The 21,913-nt window shown below is 39.3% G+C and overlaps 1 protein-coding gene across 2 annotated transcripts in view; it reads left to right on the top strand.

Annotated features, from left to right (window-relative positions):
- The window catches only part of PDE1C (phosphodiesterase 1C), a 372,931-nt gene that overhangs the window by 299,197 nt on the left and 51,821 nt on the right, over window positions 1–21,913 (top strand). For both annotated transcript variants that reach the window (XM_026068589.1, XM_026068590.1), the window contains exons 6-9: window positions 4,154–4,270; window positions 5,619–5,759; window positions 14,784–14,884; window positions 16,578–16,706. In XM_026068589.1, the coding sequence (XP_025924374.1) occupies window positions 4,154–4,270; window positions 5,619–5,759; window positions 14,784–14,884; window positions 16,578–16,706 (488 nt within the window). The remainder of the gene's footprint in view (window positions 1–4,153; window positions 4,271–5,618; window positions 5,760–14,783; window positions 14,885–16,577; window positions 16,707–21,913) is intronic.

Genomic DNA, 21,913 nt, shown 5'->3' with positions numbered 1-21,913 from the left:
AAAAAAAAAAAAAAGAACAACCTCCCCGTCCCCCCCAAATAGAATTGCAGCTACCTGACTGCTTGGTGACCTCTGTAAAACAAGCTGATGTTTTAAGCATGTGGAAGGGTGTAGGAGTGTACCACACACATCTCTTCAGCTGTTCTGGATTGCCATAATCAACATTCCCCTCAGAGTCATGGCAATAAGGACAAGGGTTGGGACATCATGGTTTCAAAACTAGTAAATTTTTGAATGATGCATTCTCCTTTTTGCTTCCATGGCCAACAGGATGTCTGCACTGAGCAGCCCAAAGCTGTGGAATTAGCTTGGCAAAATGAGATTGCATGATTTTAATAAAGCATTGAAATACTGCAGCTCCTGCAAAGAATGCAGATGTAGTGGTAGCAGTGTAAGTCCTCGGCAGATTATCTCTCTCACTTTTTCAGTGGATTAGAAGTTAGACAAATATGGTTGCGTAGGATCTGGCTTTATCTATGTATCAGATACTAATTGTGCAGTAGCCAGGTGTCCTTCTGCATGATGTTGGTGTGATGACACAAGACCTATAGCCACAACAGGGGCATTCAGASTTGTTTCTCATTTGAGGAATGGCTATACATACCATTAATACAGACATACCTGAATAAGTATGTTCATTTACCCAGCAAGTCGTGCTGATCTGCTGTTCAGCAGTGTAGCACTGGAGACTGAACTTAACATTAACTAATTGATGAAATTTTTGCCTGCTCTAGAAGTGATTTTTTCAGCCTTTTCTGATTCCCATGCCTACCTGCTAACATTCAGGTAGTGAATACACAAACTGTTATTTACAGTGTTTACAGTATAGACATATGCTTGACTGTGGCAACTAAAATGTCAGTCCTGCCAGTAGTGTTGAGCAGCATCTATCCCTGAATCTGCTTGTTGGCTTATAAAACAAATTAAGTCTCCAAGGTTAAGGACAGATGGAAAGACAGGAAATTGAGCATTTGGGAAGAACTGGTGTTTCACTTTATCCCTGGGTTCCCCCAAGTAAAGGCCAAGCAGTGGTCCAGAAATAAATGCACAGGACATAGAGACAGTAAAATCTGGGTTTATATTCAGTTACAGCACAGTGAGTATATGTGGCATTAGGGCAGCATATGACACTTCAGCTGAGCCTGTAGGACCAATGACCTAGAGGCAGATCTAGCCCGGAAAGTTTCCCATGCCTCACTACTCTTAGGGAGAGCAAGCAGCATTTTCCCCCCATCACAAGACATCTGTGAAGTTCTGCTTCCTTTTAGATCTCTCCCCAGTACAAGGGACACTTCTATGTTAATTTTTTCTTTAAACGTCATGTAATACACTAATTTTCAAAGTGTAACTCATATTACTGCAAACCTCTAAGCTATCTGTGACACTTCCTTCCATGTTTCCATTAAGAGGATTTTTTCTCCACTAGTTATTTAGGATAAAATGTTGTCATTATTGTCACTAGCAAAACTCCTGTTGACTTGATAAGAGCAAGGATTTCTCCCTCAGTGAAATCTAAATGGCTCTATTGTGAAATTAGCATCTTTGTAGTTAACCCTTATTTGGTGCAAAAGGACAATTTTGATCTACTGTTTGCGATCACATGTACCTGGAACATTTCATCTGCTGCAAAAGCATATCATGAGCTTCAAAAAGAAAATATGTAAAGGAACATGAAAGTTTTTATTTCTGCAGGTTAAGACTGCCTTACAGTGAATTCAATAGCAACATAGTTGAAACATTATTTTCATTGTCATGGCAACCAAAAAAATTGTAATATACATGCAAGTTTTAAATTTGTTTGCTTCTTTGACTAAAATAAGTGATTACAAAACAAAAATAAACACTCTAAAAACAATGCAACCTTTAAGTGGAAAAAGTAGGTGCTTTGGACACTAATTTCTTTGCCCATTTTCCAAGTTTGTTCAAAGACTTTAAAGCCTGTTCTGTTGGTGGAAATTTTTCCTCTCCTGTTTGTTTTCTCTCTCCAACTCCTACTGAAAATGTTGAAAAGCTGCAATTTATGATTGCTCTTCTGTGACTTGGGCCACAAATCATCTCCAGAGAAGCTTGACCCTGCCTTCAACATGCGGGCTCTACACAGCTTGTAAAATCAACTGCTCTGCAAGCAGATGATTTACTGGGATAGGTGGAAAAATCTTGATGAAAGTAGAGGTGAATCCTCAGCATCCTTGATGTTCACTGACTTTGAGGCACCAATTAGCTCCTCCTTGGACTGTACTTTCTCAAGAGGCATACTCAGCTCTGGGTAATCACTACTATGGGTGTAGCAAGGTTGTCAGGATCAGCCCACGCTGGAGAGGGCTGGTACCAAAATACATTGGTCTTGCTTACCACATAAGTCTTCTAACTATGCTGATTTATGAATGACTGGCTGCAAGGTAGTTAAAGGTCATGGTCCTTTGCATTTGACCTTAAGTCAGGTCCTCACCTGGAACAGCGTAGTCATAGTTCCGCAACTGTGATGACACACAATGAAGATGGATTGGCCTTTAAGAGTTTGGTAGAGAAATGTAATTTAGCATTTTTAGTATTGCTAAAAAGGATGGTATTTTTTTAGATGAACTCTGTTTCTTAACAATTCTCTACCTAACATGATATCTGGCCACTCCCCATTTCTTGCATTGAGACCCAAAGCCAGCTGTACACATGTATATATGAAATGCAGTCATTTTTCTTTCTTGGTGAAAGTGCCTTGAGGAAATGGGAGCCAACCTGCAACAGAGATTGAAAGTGGAGAGAAACTTCAATTTATAGATGTCAATCTTTAACATTCAGTTTAAGTAGAGTCATTCGGATATGCACAAGTATGTCCCTGCTGAAGCACATCAAAGTTTTCAGCAGGCGAGAGAGATTAAGGCGCTGTGCGAGACGCAGCTGTGCTGTTGATCTGTATATTATCCTTCTAGCTATAACTCCTCGTGCACCTTTACTCTTTGTTGCTAGGAGAAGGAGTGAAAGGTTCATGGGATTTCAGGAACATCCTATTCTGAGATCAAGGAGCTAGATATCTTATCTTGCTAAATAATGAGTGCCGCCAGTTCCCACAGACTTCCCTAGGAGCTGAGATTGAACTCAACCTTCTGCAAGTAGGTTTATACCTTATAGTTTAGCTGTATGAGCTGGGAGTTGCACTTTTCCTCCTCCATCTCTTGACTGACCACCCCCAGCACTAGTATATCATTTACAGCTGAGTGGAACTCTCCCAACTGAATTTAGGTATTTACACTTATTTTATAAAGGTTATTTTTCATATCAGTGTTAGCACTTAATGTAACATTATTGTGATTTTTCTCCTGATCTGTAGTTTTCTGAAAGCCCCAGGGAACTCACTTAACTTTTAAAAAGTATAAAGCAAATTAGGTGCATGCTATCTTTGGTCAATTGTAGCTGCAATAAGCACAATTTAGAATTAATATTAAAACCAGAAGGAACTGGTTTACTCTTGGGTATAGCAAAACAGTCCTTCTAGTTATTTATTGCTTTGGTTGACTGAGTAACAAGTGGTGAAAATATGACCAAAGGTGTCTGTATTTTTTTTACTGCAAAAGAGACTATCGTCTTGTTCCATTTTTAGTGTGAGTGAAGCATTGGAGTGCTTTTCTCACAATATAAAGTTGTGAGAACTCTTTAGAGACAGCAAAATTAAGAGACTTTAATATCATTAAAAAGTGTATCTTCATTATTCCAGTCTCCTTCAATATGAATATTGTTTTCCTAGCCATAGCACATGGGTAAAGGGGCAGAGATGGGTAAGTTCAGCCGCTATGGAGCCATCCCAGTGTTTCAAGTACTAAGCCAAACCATGATTCTTACATTTTTGGATTTAGCCTTTGCTGATTAAATTCAGGAAGGGCGAATTGCTGTGGTTAGAATAAACAAACAGATGAAATAAAAGTGTTCTGAATGGAAGCTTCTTAAACTCCAATCATACAATACTGAAGAGTAAAATATACTCTGCATTGGTTAAAAGGAATTGAATAAGTTAAAATAAAGCTATACACTTACACCCCCTCTCTCATTGTCCATCAAATGATGCTCCTCCATTTGTAAAAGATTTAAAGTGACAGAAATTGCGCTATGATTTTAAAAAGGGATGACCATATTAACCCTCTTTTCTTCCCACCTCTTGCAGAATGTAGACAAGTGGTCCTTTGATGTATTTGCACTAAATGATGCCAGTGGGGATCATGCACTGAAATTCATTTTCTATGAACTTCTCACACGCTACGATCTGATCAACCGTTTCAAGGTCAGTAGTTATAAAATGTGTCTCTTCCTCCATCTCAGATTTTGTTGAACTTCAGTCTCATTCTGCTTTGTTCCATTCAGAATGCAATTTTAACTGTATCTGAGGGCTTTGTGCTCACTGTAGTTTCCCCTAAAGTGTTAAAATAATGTATTTGCAGTAAGCAGGACTAAATGTTATTTAATTGCAATGGGACACCATGAAGAAGGATAGGTTCCAAACAGGCTTCCCCACTGAAGTCAATGGGAAATATATTACACTTGATCCTGTGGGAATGATGGTGTCATTCTCTGGAGATTCATAAGCATCTCAAGCATGCATGGAAAAAAAGTGAGAGCTTGGCTTGACACCGAAGTTTCCAGATCCAAATGCTTTGTATCTTTTACTCCAGCTTCAAACAGGCTTAACTTTGGATCATGAACACATTGTTCTCAGAAGATCTTTTCCATTGTCCCCACCCAAATACTCCATTATCCCTTCCTCCATTGGTGCTTATCCTTTCTGGGGTTTCCCACTTATTTTGGCTGTAAAGGGTTTACAAATATCTCCAACACCTGTACGTCTTCAGAAACTGCCTGTGTGTGGTGAGAAACATCCAAAGATGATAGTTGGTCGGAACTGCACCCTCCCATGATACATCCAAGAGTAAAACAGTGCCACTCTAGCTATAGAAATATGAGAGTTTACAATATTTGCTGTTTAAGTAGATGAAATAAGCATTGGAGAACCCATGTTGCCAGTTGCATATATATGCAGCTGACACCACCTGCAAAACCTCCTCCCTAGAAAGCCTCTGAATTTCATTTTCTCCAGTGTGCACAGTGGAGAAAATACATGGCAAGCCCATAATATGTGTGTAGGCTGGATTTGGCAGTAAAAAACCAGAGATCTGATAAATGATACTGCTCTTAACAGAGTATCTCAGACCTGCTCTATGGTGTGTTTCATTAAAAAATCTGAGATGTGAGTAGTAAAGCAGTGATATATACCAGTGGGTTGTGAGGGGAACAGACAGACACTTGTGACCTAGTTAGAATATTTCTCCAGGGACAATCAATCAAGTGCTGTCTGTTACTTTTCGTACTGCATGTGTCTTCCAGCCGGCATTTAGTAGTGTTCTGACTTGTGTGTATTTATGTGTGGGAATGATTCATCCATAATATGATTACGGATGGGAAAGCCAGTTTGAGGAAGTAAACTTGATTCACTGTGTCTCTTGAGGGTCTCTTTAAGGTGTTTTAGGGTGTTATTTATTTGTGAAATACAAACTGTTCTTTAGGGTCTCTCCCCCTCCAAATGCTAACAATTAAAGATAATTATTTCATTTTTAACTTTGTGCTGCTTTTCTTAGATCCCCATTTCTGCCCTGGTCTCCTTTGTGGAAGCTCTGGAGGTTGGGTACAGCAAACACAAAAATCCATATCACAACCTAATGCACGCTGCAGATGTGACACAGACAGTCCATTACCTCCTATTTAAGACAGGCGTAGCGGTAAGTACAGGAGTTGGCATCCTGAATGCATAATGAGATTACAGCAGTTTTTGCTCACTAAAGAGATGATGTTTATCCACAGTAGAACCCATTTGCCCTGTTGACAAAATTCATTTGATATGGCTGTTCTAATGAAAAGTAGATGCTTAAAATTATTTAGAAAAAGAAGGGGAGTGAAGATATTGATAACTTTTAACAGTGATCTGAGAGAGCATGAATGAGCCAGAAGGTAAAGAGTTAACCATGAGAAATCCAGGCTCGATTCCCCACTCTGCTACAGCTCTCCTGGGTGATTCTGGCAAGTCATTTTTGTTGGGGTTCATTTAAGCTAACTTGATCCACCTAGAAACAAAATGTCTAAGCTTTCTTTTTACTTAGTGGGGCAAGGCAGTACCTTCAGAGGGCAATTCATTCCACTTATCTGAGGATGACATGAACCATCTGGAGATGCTGATCTCCATCCACTCCCTACAGCAAAGCCAGCTGAGCTGGCTTACATAGAGCACCTGCAGACAGCTGAAGACTGAGGAAATGATTCCTCCCGTTATTTGCTTTGCACCTCTGTTTTCCGCCTCTGAAGTGGAAATAGTATCTCAAGATTCTTATAAGTGCTGTGTACCTGCAATTCTATTGTATTGTGCTTTATTTTACTGAAATACTTTCACTTACAACTTTTCAAAAGTAGCCAAAGCAAGCACCTGTAGTTGGACCCTGCAGGGACTCTTGCAATGTAGTGCACAGATCTGAATCTAGATCAACAAAAGTTTAGGCTTTTACTGCAGCTCATACCTTACTGAATACTCTCCAACTGTTCCAAGCTCTATTACTGAGAACTGTTCAAGAAAATGATGAGATTGCATGTTTGCATCTGTCCAAACAGTTTCCAACATTGTTTTGTGTGGCATTAGTATCTTAGGTGTGCTGGAGGACATCACTATAAAAATCTGCAGCCTTCAACACTCTTAGGAATACTTGTGTCTCTGCCTTTACTTTGATGACTCCTTTTTCTCCACAAATCGATGAAGAACTTAAATAAATGCTGCAGGCTAGGCTGTGCTGTGTGGTGGAGCCTGGGACAGAAAAGTGCAAGCTAACAAGGTGTAGTGTAACTTCTGATATGTCTATTAGGCCAGTTTCAGAAACTATGTAGTTGCTTAAGCTTAGGAATGACATATTGTTTGCATGGCCTGCCTTTCTCTAACCCCGTATTGCCACGATAGTATTGCTCTCAATTCTGAAGCTAAACTGAATGCTTTTCTCTCAGGAGTAATGTGCTCCAGTGCCTCCTGTGAACATGTTCTGAGTCTGCTGTGTTCAGTGTAGATTGTACCCAATAGTGGTAATACTTATAGAGTCTGATTTCTTTGAGGAATTTCTTCAAAAACCTGGTCCAGACTGCCTGATTCTGACCTAAGTTACATCAGTTATGCCTGATTTTGTCTGAAGTAAATAGGATTTAACTCAAATTTGCAACTAGTATGAATACATAATCAAAACTCCATCTGAGATCCCAAATTGGTCGCTACTGCTTTTATAGGAATTGGTTAATGAAAATGCACTGAAGACTGTAATCATTAAGAATATTTAAAATGTTGAGTAATGTGAATTACATTATGAACAAATTGATCCCATTCTTCTCCTCGAACAGCTTAAGAAGGACACTTCATCTGGGGCCCTGAAAAGTGACTGCATAAAAGCAGTGCCGCATGTTCAGCAACACTCCTGTGTATGTTCAGAATTGCCTTTTTCTACTTTGCTGCTTCTTGGCCTGTTAGCATCTTAGCTGCAACTCAGCTATGAAAGAATGAGTGCTATTTTATTCTAGCTCATGTTGCCTCAGTGCTGAGTTGTTTTTTTTTTTATTCTGCTCCTCCTGGAGCTTGGCTTCTCTTGTTAACAAAGAGAGAACTTGAAGGACATCAATTACATGAGTGAGCTGTAACATAGTTTGGGATTTTTTCTCTCCGAGAGAGAGAGACCATGTGGCAGGTAGAAGAAGCATGTTTTTTGCGTATGTACATAGCAAACTTGCTATGAAATCACTGAGGTGCACCTATGCTGTCAGTTTAGTGTGTTATTTGGTTTGCTGCAGGTCCTGGGCTCCAGTCGCCCGTGCTGGATAAATGCTAGTTTGCTCCATGGCTCCAAACAGGAGTAAAACAGATAGTGGTGTTAATTAGAAACAAGGTGTTTGTACCATGGCATGCTCCCTACTTGCTGTGGGGTTAAAGATGTTAAAGCCAGATGAGCTCAGGAGCTATTTTTTTCTGCACAGTTAGTTTTCTCAGCAAAGCTGCCATTTCATGATTGATTCCTACCATTCAGGTGAAGCTTTTTTGCCCATCTGGTGAACTAGAGATGTGTTGATGCTTCCATGCATGTTGGCCAAGAAAACTCCTATTTGAATGCTCTCATATATCTTCCTCTTTCTCTCTTAAAACTGTGTTTTAAAGCAGCCAGTGGGAGATTTAGTTTATGTATTTTTTTATCACTTCAGGAATAGTCTTAGTCTAAGCACTGTTACCTCACATTCTCAGTCACCTTGGGTTTTTTGTGCCCCTTTAGGGCAGGGTGAGGATTTGAGCTATTCAGGAAAGATGGTGTGGGAATTTTCTATCATCTTGATGGTTTCTTCAGTTTTGCTACCTCTGTTATATTGCACAGATTATTTGTATGGATGTGTTTAACTTCCCAATAAATTTTTCAGTGCCCAATTCTAACTATTTTAAACATTTTTCTGTTGAGAACTCACTGCCTGTAAGGCTATTGACTTGCATTTGAAAATGGCATTGTACTAAAGCTGTAAGGCATAAGGTAAAAGGCAAGGGAAGGAAACAGAGCAAAACAATTATGATAATAATAAAACTCTGTTTCCTTTTTCACATAATTGGACTTCTCATTACCTACTCGTTGGTTTCAGGCAAAAGATCAAAATGATCAAAACCATCTATGATCAAAATATTAATAAACAATTAAATTCTTGGCTGTCTGCATGCTGGCTGTGTATATTTCAGTATCAATCCTATGTTTCATTCAGTCTAGGACAAGATATTCATTCTCTAGCTTGACACTTACTCACTTAAGTGCCACCAAATGCAGAAAAGTTTGCTTAATTTTCTGTGTCCTTGCTCCATTAAACTGCTTTGGATGTAAGCTCATGTTATTGAATTAAAAACGTGTTTTGTCTGAGTGTGAAGAAAGGCTTTGGAGAAAAAAAAYGAAGCAATCTTTTCCTTATGACTTCTCTACTTTCTCCTTTTCCCCAACTGATAAATCTTTAGGAAATAATAGCCAGGTGAGTATTATAGGCCAGTCAGTTTTTTACAGTGGAACCAGTGCCTGTGAGCTGCCACTACCTAAGGAGATGGTGATGGCAGCAGGATTTGCGTATAAAAAAAAACCAAACCCATACCAAAGATTTCAGTGGGGAGGGGTGGAGAATAATGTACCTGCCTATATCAGCTTCATATAGCTGATAATATCATACAGGTATAATCCTTCTGTTTTCAGCAGCTTGCATTATTTCTTGTTTTCTTGGGTACAGATGTAGGTTTTGTGTTTTAAAGACTTGGATATTTTTTACTGAGTCAAGTTCTTTAAGAAATCACTCTAGAATTATCATTTGAGTGAAATAACATTGCTTCTCCATTTACTGCTCCCTGAATACAAGACTGAGCTTGAATCATTGGGGATAGAGGAGAAGAAGATATTGCAGAAACACCAGGGGGATCCCTGGCTTTATAATCCCATTGTTAATGCTGGAAGTGAGAGCTGAGTTTGCCTGCCTTTTCACCATATGGCAATAATAATATTTATAAAGCGTATGTATTCAGTGCTATACTTATGCACAGTTTCAGAGCAACTTTAAAGAAAGTGCAGCCTCTTTCGTCTTTGAGAATGTAAAATATATTTCCTTAAAGGTAAAGGGGATTAAATTATTTTAGTTTACTTGGTTTTCTTCCGCTTTTATGCACAGTGATTCTCGAATATAAAGGGGTTAGCTCAGGCTAAAAGACAGACCATTCTGAAGGTACATCATGTTAAAACATTAAAGGCCTTTGAATGTTATTATCAGCATTAAATACAGCCCAGTAATATCTCAGTGGAAACACCTATTGCAAGCAGTTTCTGTGGACTATTTAGCCAAGACTATGCAACCTACAGGTTCCACTATACTGTGGGTATTGTGTAGACAGTAAGGACAATTTCAGAAACAAGTATTCAAGTTTTCAAGTGCTAAAGTTGGTCAGAGCAAAACTAACAGCTGTATCTCAGGCTCCATTCTGACTGAGAAGCAAAATCAAGATAGAGATAAATATCTGTCTTCAATTCTTTCTGTAATGTGTTTTGGTCTTATCTCAACCTGGCAACAACTGCACAAACCTGTTGTCCTTTAGAGTATGTCTTCTGAGATTTTCTCTTTCATGCATTTACCTATGTCCATTAAATTATCTATGTCTGTGCTTCTTTCAAAGTCACCTGCTGTTGGGGTGCTTGATGTTTGAAGTGACAAACACAAAAGGAGTCGCCAGTGTTGAAATACTTTCTATTTTAGGGTCTCTGGAATATTTTTCCTCTCTATTTCAGGGGAAACAATGTTCTAGAATATGTACAGAGGCCAGAGAATAAGTATGTTTCAGATTTGCGTCTATAAAAGGGAAATGAGAATTTCTGTACATGCTGGCACTGAAGTCTGAGTCATTCGCCTGAGCTGAATCCTTTGCTTTTGTATTTCTGTTGCTGTAATAAGCTCCGCACAGACTAAGTATCCCATTCAGGCCATTGTGTGGAGTTGCACTCCAGAGGACGTAAAGAAGTGTCTGCTGTTTCCCAGGAATAATCCTAAGCTGTAGTTGTTCCCGCAGCCAAATTTTATGTGGCATTTGGTTTGGGATCTCCTGTAGCACAAGAGAAAAGCACTCTTCTAACCGGAACAAGGTGTTCACAATACAGTGTGCCAGCAGTGACATTTCAGCTTTGCTTCCCTTGTTAAAATGCTTTTTCTACCTTCCCCCCCACCCCTTTTCTCAGTTCTTTCCCCCTCTCTGCAGGGTACTGCCCCTCTCAATGTGCATAGATTCATGTAGTTTGGAAATGAGCCCTGCAGGTCATCTGGCCCAACCTGCTCACTACAGGGTTAACTTCAAATATGCATAGTATATTCACACCTGGTAAACAAAGGCAGGGAACAACATTTTCCTGCTACCAGAGTTTGTTTGAATCAATATCTTATCCTTACTCTAAGATGCGCTGCTGTTCAGTTCATCACTTTCACAATATGTATGCAAGGAGTTTGGACATGCTGGAAAGCAAGACTTTGGTTTCAGAAAGCGTGTTGAGGCCTTTGCTTAGTTGTTCCCACAGGCAAATGATATGTGTCATTAGGTTTGGGATCTAATGTAGTATAGTAGAGCACTTTGCTTAATTCTGGTTTAATTCCTCACCGGGATGAAGCCAAAGACTTCTGAAAAAAAATCATAAAAGAAAATAGGACCCCCCCGCCATTTAAATTGTTAATTACGTATTTGAAATGTGAAAAAGTACTTTCTTCTTCAGTTTTAAATGTTCTGTATAGTGGCCATTTCCTCTAGCATCAAGGGGAGAAGAAAAAAATCATCTGGTTTATCTTCTTTGTACCTTTCATACGCCTCTGTCATGTTCGCAGTTGTTTACAAGCTCTCTCAACAGTTGCATTCCAGACTTCTTTTTTCTTCTCAAAAAATCTTATTTCCCTCTAACCATGCTCAATGCCCTAAAGCTTTTTATCTTTCCTGTTATATTCTTCCTGAGGATGATGCCTAGGAATTAATTTGGTATATGTAGCCATCTCAAATATAATATTTTAGGTTCTCTCATAAAAGTAACATAGAAAGAGAATTTGGAATTCTTCCTGATGTTTTTCTTTTGGAGGATTAGTACACAAGCACAAAATGTAGGGACACTTTCCAAGAGCTGACGTCCTTTTGCTCACTTAATTCTTCTTTCCCTTATTTAACTCTGTTGTTCAGCTGTGATTACTATTTTCTTTGATACTATTTTCTGATTAATCTTGATAATTATTAGGAATTACCTTATGATTCCTTTGTGAACCCACACAATGAGGTGCAAACTGAAATGCTTAAGTGTTCTTTCTCTGATACTGTCAAGAATTACAGGAGAATTTTCCATGCAGCAAACCTGTAAAACTGCAAAAGTGCAGGGTTTCTGTCACATCTGTTTGTACCAAGGTGGGGAGAGAGCACCTCCTCTCCCCTAGACTATTATGATTAATAGGCAGATCATCATGAGCCTATGGGCTCTGAAACTTGTAACTACTTTGGAACAAAAGATAGTAAACTCTGAGGAAAAAAATAGGCTAATTACTGCTGTCTTCACTTTGTAGTATTTTCTTGGAAAGGCATTCAGTTCATTTTGTTAGATTTGGAAACTCTAGTCCTTCCTTTTCCTTTTTCTTTCTGTATACATCAATGCTTTTGTTTACATGCCGATGACTTGCCTTAGTAGCTAATTCTTCATATTTATTATATGTTTTTGAAAGACAACCATGCCTCATTACCCTTTTTTTGTTCTCAGTTTGGAAGCCAATACTTGCTCTTTCATGCCATTTCCTCCCAACCCCCCATCATCTCTGAAGAATTTGTTCTGGATCATTTTTGTTAACTCTTTAGAAATGAAAAACATTCACATTTCCTTGCTCTCTTCCCCTGTGACAGTGTCCTGCTGCTTTCTCAATCATTCCTGATGGCTTTGTTCTTTAAAACTAGCTCTCTGTTCTGCAAGGTGAACTCCATCGCAGACTAGTAAAAGGTAATATTGCCACTTTGATGGAGATTGCATCCATTCTCTGCAGGCTGTTTGCCATCTTGTTTATTTTTCCTTGCAAGGTTGTAGCTGAAAAAGAGACTAAAAGGTTCCAATCATTTACCAGCTATTTTTCCTCCTATTACTCACAAGCCTATTTTGACTCTGTTATTTAAACTGATTTGTTTATCATTCACAGTTCACAATGGTAATCCCAGTCTGTACTCTGTGATCTTTCTCAAATACTGTAATGATATTTAAGTCCTCTCCTCACATGTGTTCCACCCTGTTTCAATACCTACATTACCCTGATCTTGTTCAACAAAGAATGCTTGATGGGGTGCTAAGTTAGTTAGGGTTTTTCCTATATATCCAGTCAGTGTCCTAAGAGACAACACAGGAGACCGCAAGCACAGAGCTTGCTGCCTCAGTGCCATTTTAGGCTTGGGTCATAAGGTCCTGTTGCCATGGGACTTGCCAGCTGATGCCCAGAAGGACCGTTGTGGTTGCATTAGACTTGCTGGCTATATGTCTTATAGTAGTTCTGCGTGTGTAAGTAATATTGATTTGCTGTGCCTATCCCTAGATGCTGCGCCTAATTTTTTTCTCTCCTTTGCACTGCCTCCATTTGGCAAATGGTAGAACATGGCTGAGGAATTGAAGCCCAGATCTGCTGTATGCAGCTGATGCGTATTTTTACCCCTTATAGTTGCCAGAAGGTTGTTATGTGAAAGTTGAAATCATGTTCCTCATCAGCTGTAAAACATTCCCTATTCACAAGTAACACCTGGAAATAGAAACATAATGGAAACTTGTCCACCACAAGCGCTTTCCTTTCCTGTCCTGGACAAGTTCTGTAAAAATGAGGAAATAGTTTAGTCTCTGTGTCTGCTAATTTCTTGATCTCTTCTCCTCACTTTCCCCTCAAAAAAAAAAAAAAAAAAAAAAAAAAAAAGTCAAAAGCTACCTTGATGATGATCAGTGGTTTTGAGCAAAATATCTGTGGCAAGTGTCTTCAAACTGAAATCTTTAATGCTGAGGCTTGCTTCATTCTCGAGCTGCATGGCTACCTCAGGAGAAGGGGCTAGTTCAGGCACTGAGGTGACAAATAAACATCGTGATTGCTGTGATTATGCAGAAATTACCATGGAAGGGAGGAAGAGAGCCAGTTAGGTTTCTGTGTGCAGAGCCATACAGATACTGGTGGTTCCCTGACATGTGGTTAACAGACCAGTGGTGTCCCTAAGCCATAGTAAACATCTAGAGTGGATTTATGAAACCATACTGTCTTTACTGGATTTTGAATTAAAAGGCAGTTCGTACATGAAAGTCTGTGAAAATGCTTGCAGGTTGACAGTGTGCTGTCACCCAAAATATGTGGCAACCACTGTGGTAAAGGTTGCTTCCAAAAGGTAGGAGCGTTTTGTAAAAGCATTTACAATATCTACAGAATCTAGAGCCTTTGTCTCTGATACACTTGATTTTAACAGCACTTCTAGCATGTTACCAGTGGAAAAACAGACATAAAATGATTGATTGACTCAGAGAAAAATCATTAAAGCATCTGAGTCATTTAGAAGTCTAAGTCAAAAGTGACTTAAGCGTTGAAAAATGAGACTTTGGCTAGGCAATTAGGAAAAAAAAAAGACCTCAGGGCTTTCTCAAATGCTTCTATAAATTATAAGTAAATAACAAGACGTACGTCTTGTGAGGCTGTGTTCCCTCTTCTCCTCATGATTCAGTGACTCACAAAGACTCTTCTAGTTACTGGAAATTAGTGACATTCTTCTGTATTTGAGGCTCTGCTACCCAAGTGAGCAGAGCTGAAGATATCTACTGCTGGTGGTACGTGCATACCTACATATGTATCATCAAGTTCTGCCTGAAGAACCTTGATTTTCTTGAGGTTTCCCTCTCTCTCTTCCTCCCACTTTGCTGTCTAAGAAGGGCAAATATTACTCCTCAATCTGTCTCAAGCCTTATTAGCTCCTGAAACCATTTTGCTGAAGTTCAATTTAGTTAGATGAAGCTTCAGGGAAAACACTGGTTTATCTTTCATGTATCAGCAAGAGAAGTTTACCTTGGAACAGCTGGCAGGCTGCAGGGAAAAGGCAATGATGTGCAGTGTTGACTGTCAGCAGGGGATAGCTTGCCTTAAAAGACAAAAGCCTTAATGCCTGGGAAAATAACAGTTTATCTGATTGCTCTGTAATCTCTTTTCAGCACTGGCTAACAGAGCTGGAGATCTTTGCCATGATCTTCGCAGCTGCCATCCACGACTATGAACACACTGGAACCACCAACAACTTTCACATCCAGACACGGTGAGGCCACTGTAAATCACTAGGAAGGGATGGGAAATGGAGGGGAAAACCTGTGGAGAGTAGCAGCACAGCTGTACAGAAGTGCAGGAGCTTTTGCTTGCAAGTGTCACAGGAGGAAAGTTCACTTCCTTAGGCTGCATTTAATTTTCTCTTGCTTAGCCATTTACAATGGAATGCAGGTATTCTAACTTCCTGAGCATTGCTTTATATTAATAATCCAGAAAAATGAAAATCTCAAAATATTTCCATGTAATTCACCAAAGACAAATTGCTGATGATTATTATAATGACGGTGTAGTTTTGGAGAAGATGAGTATTTCTCCTGGTTGAATTTTAAGAATCAAACATTTACCTGCATAAATCAGGTATTCCTCAATATCTCTGTGCAGTAGTGAATACCAACACTACACACAGATACTGGTTTTGCTTTATTAAGTACCACACCTGCAGCAAGGGCATATGTTTACAATTAACTGTTCAGTAATAAGTTATCACACTCATATCACACTCACTTTTTAAAGCTTTGGAAATTGCTGGAGAGTACTTAATTAGTCACAGACTGGACTGGACTGGCATTGTTTTGGAACTAAGAGAGAGATGAAGAAGATGGCAATGTTCAAGGGTATGCAAAGACTGTGAAGTGTCTAGTTCCAGTGATAATTGGGCACCTAATGTCTGTGTATTATTTTGACAATGTGAATCTTTTGGTGCCAATAACAAAATGAGATGTCCTCAACAGACAATGGACAGACTTGGGCATTTTGACGATGCATTTAATCTTACCCTAAATTAGATGTCTAGAATATGTTAGCTGAAGCATGCTTTGTATCACAGCTATCTAAAGGCTGATAAGGATAAACCACACATATGCTCAGTAAAGCTTGGGAACAGTGACAGGCATTTCTGTCTCTGTTCTAGGGCTAGGCACACTCGTAATTCTTACAGCCTCATGCATGCAAGAATTAGGGATCTAATTTCATTCCTGTAACATCAGAGGGTGTAAAATGTCAGGGGAGAAAAATATACACTGCTCTCTGGTAAGCAGAACTGAGTGGAGACTATAATAGACTACACTCACCTAGCATTGCCATTAACTTCCAGCAAGCACTTCATCTTCAGACCAGTTCAGCCATTCAGCAATCTCAGATCCATGCCCTGGAGCTAAAAATAAGGTGCAAAGTACCTTTGGTCTTACTCTATCCCAACAGCAATTGCCTTTCTGGACAGCATAGTCTAATGCACAGATGACAGAAGGCAGTTCAGTTATATCTTGTTTACAGCTGGTTTGCTGTTCTGGAAACAGTATTGGGACACATCTTGCAATTGCTTACTTGGACACAGTCAGGCTTCAATATGAGAGTAATATACACAACAGCTGGAAAAGAACCTCATGATTCAACCTCAGATCTGTGCATCTCTCGCAGTCAGAAAGCGCTCTGTATCTTTTCTTTAAATATGTAACAAAGAGACCAGGTGAGACTCAGCTGATGAGGTAGATTTCATGGCGAATTTTGATCTTTAATTTTCCTTTACTGAATAACAACAGTGAACAAACTATTACTAGTGCTCATAAAATGCTAGTATCTGTGCTATAGGAACTAATCTTTGTAGCTGATCAAAGGAAAATTTTTGATTGTGAGACTCTAGATAGAGAAGAAACATAACCTTTCCTGTGTTTTCTTTTAAACGCTAGGTCAGATTCTGCTATTCTATATAATGACCGGTCTGTGCTTGAAAATCACCACATTAGTGCAGCGTATCGTCTTTTGCAAGATGATGAAGAGATGAATATTCTGTCTAACCTCTCAAAGGATGATTGGAGGTAAAAAAGAACATGGTGGCTGCTTAGGAACATTGTGGCTTTGCCATATGTTGTTATTGCCTTGTTTGAATGGTAATATGCATTACTGCATATTGCACATTAGTATTTTTATTGCTAAGGCAAAAAGAGCTTTAAAAAGTGTTTATCTTGCTTATTTCTGTTTTTGGTTTTCATCTCTTGTAGTCATGAGACTAAACTCAGAGACCATGAATTATAATATACAGTTGGACTCCCATGTAATTTCGACGTCTCAGACACACCCTTGTACACATATCAGGTTGTGAGTGAGTGTAAAGGTAGCCTGCTGTTTGTTCATGCTAAAGCATAAGCATAACCTTTATCTATTTTGAGACCCCCTTTACCCTGCCTGAAAATTGTAAATGGGACTAAATGAAAATAAGAATCAAGTCCAAGGAGCTATAAATCAGTGTAATATATATCCCAAGGTGATGTAAGAAGCTGTAATTCAAAATAAGCCTCATGAAACATATGATTTATGTGCAAAAATCAGCCCATGACTTGTTTTTTAATAGCAGATAATTCAGGCTGATGGGGGCTTTCTGTTTTTGTGTTATTTTTCTGAACTCCAAGGGGCGGTACTTTAAAAATAACCTGGTGTGCTAGACAGGAAGAATCCTACTCCATAGTCTTTCTCATGGGAAGGAAAGAATCTTGTACTGTCTTATGTAACACGTGGTGCCTCCTGCATACATTTAAACCAGACACAGTGCTGAGCAGTCAGTTCTTGTTATTTTAATGGGAACTGGAGGAACTGAGCCCTTCTCGGGGACCTGGCCTCCGGTAAGCTGGTCAGCGAAGGCTTTGCTTCCCAGTTGCTTTGGCCTGAATTTCCTGTGTATTTCAACTTATGAACAGGGTGGACAGTGACACGATGCTATAGATGGGTGCCAGAAATAAAACCCAGGATCTGAAGTGGCTGGCTGCAGTCAGTAGGAGTGTTGCGGAGGAGTGGCCTGAGAAATTCTACCCCCCAATATAGAAAATAGGCTCATGGTGGGCAGCAAGCAAGAACTTAAAGGAAAAAAAAATCTGCATTGAGGTGTTAAAAATCAAATTTATTTTTTAGCTAGAGCTGGTAATGCCTTGTTAGATATTGGTAGCAAATTACTGTTTCCTTTTATGTTGGCAGGGGAAATGCAAGGAACTAACTGACTAGACACAGCAGCCTTAGAGGCACTGTCTAACCGAGAGCAGCTGAGCAGCTGCTGGAGACTGCTTCATTGCATAGGCACTGTCTTTAGGAAAACAGTCTGCTTTGAGGCTTTAAGCTGTTGTTGCTTGAATCAAAACTAGCTTCAGATGTTCTCATTAGTTCCATAGTGTCAAAATGTGCGTGCTGCTGAGGTAGGTGCTTGTATTTGAAGTTTCAAAGATTAACCTGTCTCCTTTAAGAAATACAGTAACTGCCTGAACTAATATTGAGTGGTTTGTATTGCTTATTTGTTCTCCCTCAAGTAGGACCTTATTATTTTGTAGCTGCCCATCAAGCAGCAGCTGCAGAATAAAGGCCATTAGCTGGATGTGCGCTAATGCCAAAACGCTGTGATTTTTGTGTGCCTTTGCCTCTGACTGCCAGTTTGAAGTCCCGTAGGCGAACGTTTGGGAAGTGCTGGAAACATCAACTGATTTCAGCAGGATCTGAGGTGTTGATAAAAAACAAGAAGCCCCCAAGTTTCTCTGACTGGCACCCAAAAACAACACCGTCTATATCAAAGAATGCTTTTAGAAACTATGTAAATGTGTCCAAATATAACTGTATTTTTGTAGACATACCTGATAGATCTCTCTCAGCAAAAGGCCCAACGGCTGGTTTTTGGAAAGCATATTCTTAAGTGCCTTTTTGAGCTGAGGGCCCATTAAAGTCTGATGTTATTAGTAAGAAAAAACCTGAAGATCAGGACATTTCTCAATCCTATTTTATTGGTTTTGTGATATTCAGTCATCTAGTTAGGGAGTGTATTTTCAGGAAAGAAATGTGGAAAATACGAGCTAGATTTTACTTGCTTGGGAAAATAGATGGGCACAGGTTTTGTAGGGTAAGCTGATGAGCCTGAAAGATATCTTTTGGGTTATAGTCAGGGAGAAAAGAGATGAAGGCTTACTTGTGTTTAAACTACATTTTATTCTCTGTTTTAAAACCTTCTGATGCTTATTAAATATTTGAAAATCAGTTGAGTTGCCTCATTTGATGAATCCCGTTTGCACAAGTCATCAACAAGTAAATGAAGAAATTATAACAAAACCAGATCACATTGAATTAAGAAAATAAACTCCAAAGTGAACAGATGCTTTCCAAGATACTGGAAATAGATGTTATAGATGTCATTTCTGGCACTGTATTTCATTGTTAATAATTTCCATGCAGTTTATTGAAACAGAGCATATTTAGTGCAAGCCCTTTACTGTCAAGTACAGGATTAAAAAGGCATCTGGAAAATGTTTACCTCCTTAACTCTATATCAGAATATGGCTTTGGGAAGTAACCTTTAAAGCAATACTGAATTTGTCAGTAAAGCTGCTTGGGGTTTTGTCCCTCAGATAATTCTGAGCACTCCGTCTCAATCAATGTTATTCCTTTGGAGACCACAGAGACAAACCTTGAATGGTTTTGACTAAAGACAGCTTTGTTCAGAGCCTTCATTTGTGCATGATAACAGATGCATGGCTATATAATCCAGGATGGGCACATGCATTATCTGAGTGTTATACCTTCAGTGACTATCAGCCCTTGAAAATATTTCCTTGAAGGCAGCATTCTTCCTTTATCTATTAGTTTCCAGAAGAATAAAGAATTGAGACCTCAAATGGGCAAAATAGACAAAATAGCTTATTGCAGGAGATCTCACTGTTGGTTCCTAGTGTATGGATTAGATGATCTAAAATAACCTTTTCCTGTCCATTTCTCATGAGTTCATGGGAGTGCAACTCCTTCACTAGGATACAGCACCAAGGTGAGCAGTGATACAGAGGACATCTACATCCAACAAAGTATCCAACAAAATGATGTAATGTTCCATGAGGCCAGAAAGGTAAAGCCATGAAGTAATTGTTCTAAAGAGCAAATAAGATATTTTCCAGATGGACCAATGGAAGGTTTGGAAGTATTTAGGTGTAAAGTCAGCTATAGTTTATCTCAGCAATTGGTAGTAAAATGCCATAAAAGTGTTGCTGTACTTCCTCATGGGACTGTGTCAGATACCATGTTTTCATGAGAATAATTTGCAGGGTATTGGTTAAAAAACAAAAAAACAAAACCGTGACATTGGCCATAGTGTAAGTTATTATGCAGCGTGTGACAGTAATAAAACAAGAAACTCCAAGTTTCCTTCTTCTCCAATTGCTTTTCCTGCCTCCGTTCCCTGACAGCCTGCTCTCTTCATCTAAGTGTGCCCTTCCCTGATCCTATAGGGTTTATTAAAAGGCCTGGGCAAATTATCTTAGAATTTATTTTCGAATTTGGTAACTTCTGAATGGTAGGTTATAGGTGTAAGGATGTGGTGTACCCGTACTTCTGGCCTCAGGGAAATGTACATTCTACTGCAAGATATAACATCTGAAAATGTAACAAGACATCCTCAAATCCATAATTTGTCAGCTGAGCAGCACAGCCAGATTTATAAAATAGGTTTGGGTCCACAAGGGACCTTCCTTTGAGGGGACCTGCAAGAAAACCTGTCCCCAAGTTAAAGTAGCTCTTTTGCAGCAAGAAGTCCCTGGGACACTTTCGTGTGATTACATTTTTGTTGTCACAAAACCTTGAATTTTGTACCAAGACTGGCCTTTTAGCCAGCTTGATTTCAGTAAATGTGCTCCTCATTTCTCAGGCTGCTTTCAAAAATACAATATTTAAAACATTTCCAAGATCTCTGGAGCACAGGTCTCTGGAGTCTCTCTCAACCTTGTGGGAAAGAATAGGCTTTGTAAATGTGTGTGTTCAGTGGAGATGTGTCAGTGTCCCCATGTGCTGGAAGATTAAATAGATATTTTGGTGGTGTACTCTAAGTTATGTTTGCTCTGGGCTCACACTTGCATTTCAGCCCAAATTCACCCACATTGGCTTTCACTTTGTCTCTGGTTTGGAGTGAACCCATGGACTTTCCAGTTGGGGGGCTAGAAGTCCTTATTCCATGAGCACTTTCAGCTGCCGTATGCTGGCACTGCTGCTAAAAGAAGCAGATTTTTCTCTCATGCCTCCTCTTGGCAGTGTTGACAAGGCAGGGTTTGTGCCACTGGGAAGCGAACCAGACCCAGGACTGGGGAAAAACAAAAACCAAAAATAATGTAAAACCAGTTTGTTTGAAGCCATGTCATTTGCTTGAATGCTGCCTGGCTGTGGAAGTGCTTGCACATAAGGGTAGGAATGAGGAGGTGAGTATGGTGGGGAGGGAGCAAGGCCAGCTGATGCCATCGTAATGTGTGCACAGGATTGCCGGGGGTGCCTTCGGTTACCTGCCACCCTTGGGACAGGGTGAGCACAGCGGTCTTGGGTCTCTGTGTAACAGAGACTCGGGGCTGGAACTTGAGCACTGCCACCAGAGACAACAGAGACATGCTCAAAATAGACTATGTCTCCATGAAATATTCATGAAAAGAATAGCAAACTTTTACTTTTAAATGACAAATGACCCGTTTTGAATCTTCCAAATTCCAGGCTGGTACCCTAACCTTGGGCTGTTCTTCCTCTATTACAGCTTTAACCTGTGGAGAGCTGAACTGAGAAAAAGAGAAAATAAATTTGTATTGTATGCTAGATCAGAGAGTTTTGATATTTTAAAAGTTCTAAGACATCCACACTGTCTTCAAAGGAATTTCAGTCAGATCCTTACTAATATGTTTAAAAGAAAATTCATACAGGTAACCCTGAGTAATACCAGACAAGTAATATAGGTACTCTAAAGCAGGGGTAAATTGATTAGGATCAATAGTAATATAAAAACTAAAATGGAGGTTGCAATTAGAAATTATAATTTTATTCCTGTTATAGAAAAGGTTTATTGATACATGGTAATAAGATAACTTCTCTACATATTTTACAAACGAAAGCTAACATTACATATAACAGAACAACTTTTAAATATGTTGTTTTTCCTTTAATAATATGAGTAAACTTTCAACATAGGTATCAACCTGTTTGCAAAACATTTGGTTTTAGTCATTTTGATAGAGATTCATATTTCAAAGTTCAC

This window comes from Apteryx rowi, unplaced genomic scaffold (genome assembly GCF_003343035.1).
Source record: "Apteryx rowi isolate R43461 unplaced genomic scaffold, aptRow1 scaffold_276, whole genome shotgun sequence".
NCBI classification, from domain to species: Eukaryota; Metazoa; Chordata; class Aves; order Apterygiformes; family Apterygidae; genus Apteryx; species Apteryx rowi.
Note: the sequence above shows the minus strand (reverse complement) of the source record. Positions and strands in the feature narration are given on the sequence as shown.